General features: G+C 47.6%; 1 protein-coding gene across 1 annotated transcript in view; it reads right to left on the bottom strand.

Moving 5' to 3' along the window:
- Positions 1 to 3769: 3769 nt before the first annotated feature.
- The window catches only part of LOC141999435 (immunoglobulin lambda-1 light chain-like), a 112933-nt gene continuing 106650 nt past the window's right edge, over positions 3770 to 10052 (bottom strand). The window contains exons 3-4 of the mRNA XM_074972827.1: positions 6977 to 7018; positions 3770 to 4092 (exon numbers count right to left, since the gene is read on the bottom strand). Coding sequence (XP_074828928.1) covers positions 3770 to 4092; positions 6977 to 7018 — 365 coding nt within the window. The remainder of the gene's footprint in view (positions 4093 to 6976; positions 7019 to 10052) is intronic.

The following is a 10052-nucleotide window of genomic DNA, read 5'->3' as shown; positions in this document are numbered from 1 at the left end:
TCTGGGTGCTGGAGGGCATGTACACAACTGGACTGCGTGTTGGTCCTTCCACTGCCATTTGGCCAGGACAGGCCAATAGTGGGCCACATTCGTCACTGGTGCCATTGTATTGACTTCAGTGGAATTACGTCGGGGAAAGAATGAGGCGCACGAGCTGTTGTGTATGTTACGGATGCGATAACCATACTTAGAAAGCACGTGTCCGGAACCCCACACATCTGGGAGCACCAGCATCTTTCTCAACCTAATTAATGTACAACATGTCCCGGTGACCCACCAATAAGTGTCAGCGAAGAGACAGATCAGACATGCCAGGGGCTGCACACGGGTGGATAGGGTGTGATCCAAACCACGTGCTGTCCTCATCTAATCTCTGAATAGCGCAGCCTCTCTGCATCTGTCCATGAGAAGCTAAGATGTCCCCTCCCCCATTGTCCTAACTTACCTGATTGGGATCTTCAGATCGTCCAGGGGCCAGGGGGTCGCTCTGAGTCTCTGCAAGAAGCTGCATCATGACGTCCTGTGTTCGCTCTCAGCTGAGCCATGCAGGGGGCTGGTGAAGTCTCCACATTGGACATGCCTGAGGAAGGGCTCAAGATCCATGTGCCATGAAAGCGATCGCCACCATGCTCTGTCTGAACCCCAGCAGTGGGTCAGGTGCAGGCATTGCTGGAAGCCCGGAGTCAAGCAAGATGCTCAGAACCTTTGGTGTTTGTAAAGCCGTGTCCATTGCACAGCTGGCATATGCTGGAAAATGCCCCAGACCCTGTTGGTACCAATACAAGGCCAGGCTGGTATCCGCCCATGTGCAGTGCGCAGCAGAGATCAGCACTTTCCTCGTGGGAGCCCCCAGTTGCCTTTAGAAATTAACGCAGTGCCCCCAACGACAGCCATTTGCTCTGTATTTCCCAGCTGTTCTCAGCAGTAAATCCCTGCACTGTTTCCCTGGACAGAGCTGCTGTGAGACTCCCACCATTGCTGGCTGTTCCCTCCCCCTCCACCTTAGGAGAGCCACTCTGGTGCCTGCTGCCCAGCAGAGTGTGGGCGTGTGGTGCCCCTCTCGCCAAAGGCAGGGCCAGTAAACATTTAGGCTGTGAGCTGTGTCCATGCTCAGCTGGTTTCTTGTGAATTAAACCAGGGCCCTGGACCCTCCCTCTGACTGTAAACACGAACCCCCCTTAGCACTTGGTGTGTGTCAGCTCAGCACGGCCAGGGACGTGAATGGTACCAGTCTAATTTCCTCATTAATGGGCCGTAGTTGAAGCCAAGGATGATCCTGTGCTCTGTTTAACACTTTATCTGGCATTTACTGAAGTTGGTGGGGAAGCTCCTGTGAATTCAGTGGCTCAGGCTCAGACTCTGTGAGAATTCCCTGGGTAGGGAGAGGAGGCCTGAGCCGCTGGCAAAAGTGCTCAAGTCCCCTTGTCAGAAGTGACTTCAGCACGTTGGGCTGGAGTGTTAAAGGTATTTAAGCACCTATATGTACAGGATGGCACCTAGTGGGATTTTCAAAAGCACCTAGCTGCCAAACGCCCATTCATTTCAATACCTTTTAAATCTGGCCCTTACACTTCTAAATCCTATTGACTTTCAGTTGAACTTAGACTTTTAATGGAGTTAGTCACTTTTGAAAACACCTTAAATACTTCATGTGGTTTGTCAGTCCATTCATCAGTGTATTGTAGTTTACATGTGCAAGGCAACAGAGCCTTTTTGTCAGTGAAGTAGTGTTTAAAATCAGCGCACACCCTGAATTTGAGTAGCGAACTCCATGGCCCATGCTCGTTCTCCCTCTCATACACACGTTGTGTGTGAGCTGCTGAAAACTTCTGAGAGCCATTGTCTCCTCTGTGTACTGCACACTCTTGGTGCTCCACAAATCATAACCTGGAATTCTTACCCCCCCACCATGTACAGACATGTTTGTGTAGGGGGGGAATGGTGGGACAGTTGGTCTGGGGACGTTAAACATACTTTGTGAAGTTTAAGAAACCTTCATTCTTTCAAACTCATCCATATCGCAGCCTCCCTCTGCTCCCTTTCCACTTAACTCCTTCTGTAGGAGGTGGCAGTGCATGACTGGCCATCCGTCCGTCCATCCATCCATCCATCCATGTAACTCATATTGTGAGTGACGACAGCATGGTGGTATCTGCCAAATACGTGGCATATGTGATACAAATGTATCCCTTTACCTCCCTGGCCCCAGGATTGTTGGGGAATCAGGGTCTCCTTTGCCTGGGTGGCCCAGCACGACTCGGGGTCCATGATAAATGTCTTTGTGATGCAAATTCCCAGCTGTACACACGGTGCATGCTGCTGTCTGGGAAGGGTGAGACAGACCCTGGAGCTCCCCTCCGAGTATCCAGTCTCACATGAAACTGATTCCCCAGGACAACTATGGGGTAATTAATGGGACACAAACTGTCTGCTCTGGCCTGTCAAGGCCCAAATTGTGCAGCAGCCCAGAAGTAACACAGGCCTGAATGATTCCAGAGAATCCATCTCATCAGTAATGTTTTGATTTCATTTGAAAAGCATCTTGAATCTGAAGACTCCCAAAGCACTTTACTCATTTACACAGTTGGTCAAACTGCACATAAAAGTCACTGCCTTCCCCTCTGGCTGAAACACAGCAGGTGTGTCTCAGTGGCCAGCAGCACTTGTTTAATTCAGGCAGATTTCCATGTCCCCCAAGTTGGTATTAAATATCCTGCCAAATGGAACTCTTCCAAAGAGGTCCTTTGTGTCTCTAGTGAGCAGAAGTAGCCAGGAGCTCTGTTTATAGCCTAACCCAGGGACCAACCTGCAGCAGTGTCATGCCCCTCACTCTATGGGCCAGATTTGGACGCTTATTCCCCTGAGTCCCGAGCTGTTCAGCCAATAGCCCATTGACTGACTCCAATGAGGCTTCTTGAAGAAAGACTAAAGGGAGAAAATGGGAGCCGGAATCTGCCCCCTGCGAGGGCAGAGGGTGAGTCAATACTAACTCACAGAGCAGCCTGCTCTCTGCAGGGCTAGTGACCCAGCTGAGCATTGAGCCAGCCTAGCCCTGCTGCCAGGATCCCAGCACAAGCAGGGCTGGCTGCAGAGCCACGGGGGTTTGCATTACGCTCTCATGCAGCCCATGATCCCCAGTGATTCCGTAACACAACGTGTGCTCTGGAGAGAGATTTGTGCAGCAGCAATTGTCACCCCTCCCAGAAGGCTGGCTGAGAGCCAGAGTGACCAGTCTTGGGGGAGAACAGTCACAGCTTGGGTAATGATCCCTCTGTGACATCTCTCCCCCTCCCCTGATCTCCATTATATTACACGTCATTTAGAATTACTTCTCCCTTAGCTTGTCTGAAACCCCAAAGCCAACGAGATCCCTACTAAAAAGAAAACCATATTAGCTGATAAAAGGTAAATTTATTTTATTGGAAGAGAAGGTGAATATTGCAATTAATACACAAGATGTAAAAGGGACAGAAGAAGTTAAACTCTTCACAGATACAGCAATAGTCAAATTTTTCTGATTTTATTAATATCCTAACAAGGCTGCATCAGAGACTAAAGCAGGAAGGACAATTCCAGGGAATGCAGGGGGTGAGAGCGATGGGGACATTGGAATAAAGACAGGTGTCATATGGATTGGTAAAATCCCCCACCTAAAAGAGGAAGCAGATTTTCTGGAAATCGGCATTATGGGAATGCTACAGACAGATCCCTGGTTCCCTTGGGGAACCCCCTACAGACTGACACGGGAAACCCTCTGGGGGTCAGAGGGTTAAGAACACTCTGAGCTCTTCAGGGACTTCTCGAAGTTCTTCCCATCGTGTGTCACCTGGCAGGTGTAGGTCTCATGGGTCTTCCACTTTGATGCCTCCAGAGACAGGTAACTGCTGGCCATGAACTTGTTGTCACTCTGTTTGGATGGCTTGGTCGTCTCCACTCCAGTGGAGATCTGCTGGCCGTCAGCTTTCCAGGTGACTTGGACTGAGCCTGGGTAAAAGCTGCCCAGCAGACACACCAGTGTGGCTTTGCTCTTTGTTTTGATCTCTTCCGAGGATGGAGGGAAAAGGTGCACGGTAGGAGATGCCTTTGGCTGACCTACAAGACAAGGAGATTCAGTGTTAGAAAGCCAAAATCCAGAGACTGCCAGTGCAGAATGTTCAACGTTCCAGATCTCTGCCGGGTAACAAATCCAAACTCTCACAAGTGCCGTGGGCAGGGTAATTATCTGAGATGTAAGATGTTCTTCTGGTTAAGGCACAGGACCGGGAATCAGGAGATTTGGAGTCTAATCATTGCTCTGCCATAGGGTTCCTTAGTGAACCTGGCCTAGTAGTTACTGTCCCTATGTTTGTAAAAGGGGGTAATATTACTTTACTCATCCTTTTTGTCACTTTAATCCGTGAAGGCTTTATCTGGTATTCCTGCTGCACCCATAACTCCCACTGACTTCAAATAATAACTTGGGCCCTTCAAGGTGTACAGTGTTGGCACTAAAGATACAAATTATTGTTATGAAAGTGAGCAAAGAAGTATGTTGCGATCTATATGCGTTGGATGTCAAGCATGAGTGGTTCACAAAGAAAAGCTGCAATTCGTTCTACATTGTGCTGCATTTTAGAAATCTAAGATCAGCTTTCTAAGGGTTTTGGACTACGTTCTGGATATTTGTTTGGGGTTATTTCTTAGAGTTTAATATGTGTGGTTAGGGCACCAGAAGCCACTTCAGTGCCCAGAAGGGAATCTGGGGTAACCCACATTTTCCCTTATGGAATAATCCTGTAAAATGTAATAAGAGAGCAACCAACAAGAGCCAAAGAATGGGACAGGGGATCTAGACACATTGATAGCATTCCATAGAAACTACTGTAATATAGTACAGCACTTTCATAGAGAGAGCTCTTTTGAACCACTTTATGTCATTTTATGGCACAGATAAAGTTTCAAGATATAAAATTCTGCAACGTAAATCAATGATCTCATTGAGCAGTTGTTATTGTTCATCACATTCTGTAGGTCTCTCAGCTAAGGGTCAGATCTGTCTGCATGAGTCTTGGCTGGGAAATAGCCTTTTATCACACCATGTTATATACTGGATACTCTTTTTTCTAAAATGTTTTCAGAAACATTTATGGGACCAAAGGACTCGAGTCAGTATGTGTCTCAGTGCTTTGTTGGATCAGGGTCCAAGACAAGAGGAAAAGGGACATTGCAAGATATGGACATAATAAAGGACCTACTGGTTTAGGAATGGGTGCACCAGGGGTTTAAAAATTCCTCAGACTGGTAACATCCAGACACCTGGGACCAAACTGAGAAACTCTTCCTCATTCCAGGTAGCACTTTACTCCACAAGGGGTCGGTCCCACTGACGTCAGTGGGCCTGTTTGAAGAGCAAGGTGCTACTCAGCACGAGCAGGCTCAGTGCAGCCTGCGGGCTGTAGTTATTTCACGCTTTACACAGGTCAAAACTACAAACAGTGTTGTCTGAGTTAGCGCAGGCAGCCCTGATTTACTGAGCCCTGGCTAGCCGAGATCTATCTGCTCCTCAAGGTTTTACTGTACCTGAAGCCTGCTGGTCCAGCCAGCATCCTCTGCATTGAGTTCTGAGCTTGGCAGCCCTAGAATGCAGCTTCAAGGAAGCTGGCCAGCAACCTCGTTAATGTGCTCCAGGCTTCAGAGAGGCAATTAGTGCAGCCTCTTTCAAGTCCTTCCTGCACCCTGCACAGGCTGCTCCAACCCCCCGCCCCCCTTTATCTGTAGCCCTCCATATTTCAAAGGTGTTGGGTGTCCTTCAGCACAGTCAGAAAATCAGGTCTGAGTGGTATTTCCAAACTGAAATCCATGATAGCTACAGTCATCCAAGGAACAATGGAACCAATCCTCTGGGTCAGAAGTCAGTCAGTGCAATTACACTCACTCCGTGTAAGTGTAAATCAGTGTCATTTCATTGCTACCAAGGGGGCTACACTGATTTACACCACATGAGGATCTGTTCTTATACTGTAAAAATATCAATCACTGAACTTGCTCTAAAAGGAGACTTCAAACAGGGGTGTTAAAAATTACCCACCAAATCTCTTGTCAGTTAAAACATTGGGTTTTTATCTAAATGGAAGTTTTTGCAGAATGTTTCTCCAGATCTCGAAAAAACATCTTTTTTTACTGTTGGAAAAGCAAAAACTCAAAACCAAATATTTTCACCTGAACTCTGATTTCTCCCACCTCCCTGGCTTTTCAGTAATTGTTCGGTGACAACATTTTAGTGTTTGGGTTTGGGGTTTTTACCCAAAAGTCAAAATTTTCTGCTGAAAATGTAGATGAAAATATTTTTTAAAAATTTTTGTTGAAAATTTCCTATAAGGAAACTTTAATCCTATTTCGTGACCAACTCTCCCTAATTTGAATTTTCTTCAAGCTAACCAGACAAATTGGGATTTAGATTGCAACAAACACATTATTTTCTCTATCACATTAGGTTTCAAGGTATTGTACACCCATCTTAAAGAGATTTGGATGAGTTTTGGTGTAGGTTTATTGAAGACCATGGGACTATTTTGTTTGACCTTGGTTGAGAATCTGGCCCCTGGTTTCTTTCACATATGAGTCAAAACCGAGTGCTAATAAGAAATGTCTAGTCCAGTAAAACCAAAGCAAATAAAAAACAATTGGGGGTTGGGAAATATTTCCCTGAAGAGGCTAATACCAGTTATTTCAAAATTGGGACCTGACAGCAGAATCTGGACATGTTTCATGGGCAAATTCAAAACCCTGTTCCCAGGTACAATATAAGAAAATCCAGCATGCGACATGTACACCCTATTCTGACTATCCACGGGTTAAACATTGTTCTCAACCCTGTGGGAAGGTGTGTGCATAAAGTGAGAGGAGACCCGAGCCTGGCACTAAGGCAGAAAAGGAGGAAAAAATCATGGAAACATGACATTGAGAAGAAAAGGCGGTGAGTAATTCAGTGACTTACCAAGGACGGTCAGCTGGGTTCCTCCACCGAAGACATTCCACAGTGACACACGGCTGTACAAAAACCAGTCACGTTCAATGGCAGGGAGAGGTCACCACCACTGCACGTGTGGGGAAAATAGTCGTTGGAAAACTTCTGCTGGCTCTCCATGAGAACGAAGGTTCATCGTTTCTGGAGAAGCTCAAAGTACAATTGATTGAATGAAGATCCATTGGGAGGTGAAGGAATGGAGTAGTCCTTGGGAGAGCTGACATGGGGCCAAATCCTGGTCCCAGCACACAGCCCATGTAGGAGAGCAGAGGATGGTCTTGTACTTAAGGCACTGGAGCAGGAGTCAGGAGACCGGGGTGCAAGTCCTGGCTCTGCCACAGACTGATGTTGTGCCCTTGGGCAAGTCACATCATCTCTGTGCCTCAATTCCCCATCTGTAAAATGGGGAGAATACTTTCCTATTTCACAGGGGTGCTGTAAGGATAAATTCCTTTAGGGCTGTGAGATGCTCAGGTACAACAGTGCTACAGGTCATAAACCAACCTAGATAGAAGTAAACGGGCTGTGTGCTAAGCAGCTGCTACTCCACTGGGTTCCACTGCCCCTGTGCTCCCCAAACACACCCACGGTCTGTGGATCTTTCGCTGGCCCTCGTAGGTCCGTAGGAGGGACAGGCTGGCAGATTTATTTGGGATGCTGATAGTGAACATGCTGAGCCATGTTCAACCCTGGTACAATTATAGTGGTTTGTATGGAATTTTACCACAGAAGAATTAGGCCCATTTGTTGTCAGTATTTAATGTATCCAATAGGGAATCTCATGTGGGCGATACCCATGTTTCCAAAGCACGTGTCTGTAGCCCACACCCCTGGGAGCACTGGCCTCTCTACAGACCTAGTCAGTGTCAAAACTATCCTAGCTTCACACCAAGAAGTGCCAGCAAAGAAACAGATCTGCCATGTTGGGACTGCTTGTGTGTGGATAGGAAACCAACACCACGTGTTGTCCTCGTCTCTCATCTGGACAGTGCAGCCTTCCCTGCACCCGTCAGTGAGACGCTACCACATCCCATGACACATGATCCTGCCTTACCTGATCAGGATCTGCAGATAGTCCGTGGGCGAGGGGTCGCTCTGAGTCACTGGGCACAGAAGTTCCGCAAGAAACTGTGTCAAAACGTCGTGTGTTCACTTTTGGCTGAACCATGCCAGGGGCTGGTGAAGTCTCCACACTGGACATGTTGGAGGAACAAGTAAATAGTGCACAAGATCCGTGTGCCATGAAAGCAATCACCACCATCCTCTGCTGGGACCCCAGCCTTGGTTCGGATGCAGGCGTTCCTGGCGGCCTCTCTAGAAGCCAAGATTCTGCATCTGGCATATGCTGGAAAATGCTCCAAGCCCTGTTAACACCAATACAAGGCAATGTTGGTATCAATATCCAGTATACAACAGAGATCAGCACTTTCCTGAAGAGAGCCCCGGAGTTGCCTTTAGAAATTAATGCATTGCCAGCAGCGACAGCCATTTGCTCTGTATTTCCCAGCTGTTCTCAGCAGTAAATCCCAGCGCTGTTTCCTTGGAGAGAGCTGCCATGAGACTCCCACCATTGCTGGGCTATTCCCTCCCCCTCAGCTTAGGAGAGCCGCTCTGGTGCCTGCTGCCCAGCAGAGTGTGGGCGTGTGGTGCCCCTCTCGCCAAAGGCAGGGCCAGTAAACATCTAGGCTGTGAGCTGTGTCCATGCTCAGCTGGTTTCTTGTGAATTAAACCAGGGCCCTAGACCCTCCCTCTGACTGTAAATACAAACCCCCCCCCTTAGCGCTTGGTGTGTTCCCGCTCAGCACGGCCAGGGGAGTGAATGGTACCAGCCTAATTTCCTCATGAATGGGCCCTAGCTTGAAGCCAAGGCTCACATGCTGTGTTTGACACTTGATCCGGCATCTACTGAAGTTGGTGGGGACGAGCCTGTGACTTCAGTGGTTGAGGCTCAGACCCTGCAAGAATTCCCTGGGTAGTGGAGGGCAGGCCTGAGCTGCCAGCAAAAGTCCCCAAGTCCCATTGTCAGAAGTGACGTAAGCACTCACGCCTGGAGTGTTAATGGTGTTTAAGCATCTAAATATACAGGTAGGCACCTTGTGGGATTTTGGGAAGCACCTAGTTGCCAAAAGCCCATTCATTTCATTGCCTTTTAAATCTGGCCCTTACGCTCCTAAGTCCTATTGACTTTCAGTTGAACTTCGACTTTTAATGGAGTGAGTCACTTTTGAAAGTACCCTAAATACTTTATGCAGTTTTTCAGTCCATTCGTCAGTCTATTGCAGTTCACGTGTGCAAGGGAACAGGCCCAATTACTAAACCTTGAGCAAAGGAAGTTACTCTCTTTCCAGAGCCTTTTTGTCAATGAAGTAGTGTTAAAATGAGCGCACACTCTGGGTTCTAGTAGTGCACTCATTGGCACATGCGCTCTCTCTCTCACTCACACACACACATGCTCTGTCTGATCCTTTCACTCTCATCCTAGCATTGTAAGCTCCTGAAAACTTCTGAGAGCCATTATCCCCTCTGAGCTCTGCACACGCTTGGTGCTCCAGAAATCATCATCTGGATATCTGGGTAGAGAGCTGTCACCTAAGTCGGTGTTGGCAGGATATTAAAGGCCACTCTTCCAAAGAGGGGTTTGTGTCTAGACTGACTAGAAGTAGCCAGGAGCTCTGTTTACAGCCTATCCCAGGTAACCGCCATCAGCAGTGCCCCTCCCTCTATGGGCCAGATTTGGTCACTTATTCCCCTTAGTGTTGAGCTGTTCAGCCAATAGCCCCACTGATTCGAATGAGGCAACTTGAAGAATGACTAATGCTCAGGGAGAAGGTGGTACCGGAATCTGCCCCATGCGAGGGCAGAGGTTGACTCAATACTAACTCACAGAGCAGACTGCTCTCTGCAGGACTAGTGACCCAGCTGAGCATTGACCCAGACTAAAAAGAACACAATATTAGCTGATAAAAGGTAAATTTCTTTTATTGGAAGAGAAGGTGAATATTGCAATTAATACACAAGATGTAAAAGGGACAGAAGAAGTTAAACT

Source organism: Natator depressus, chromosome 15 (assembly GCF_965152275.1).
Source record: "Natator depressus isolate rNatDep1 chromosome 15, rNatDep2.hap1, whole genome shotgun sequence".
Taxonomy (NCBI): domain Eukaryota; kingdom Metazoa; phylum Chordata; order Testudines; family Cheloniidae; genus Natator; species Natator depressus.
Note: the sequence above shows the minus strand (reverse complement) of the source record. Positions and strands in the feature narration are given on the sequence as shown.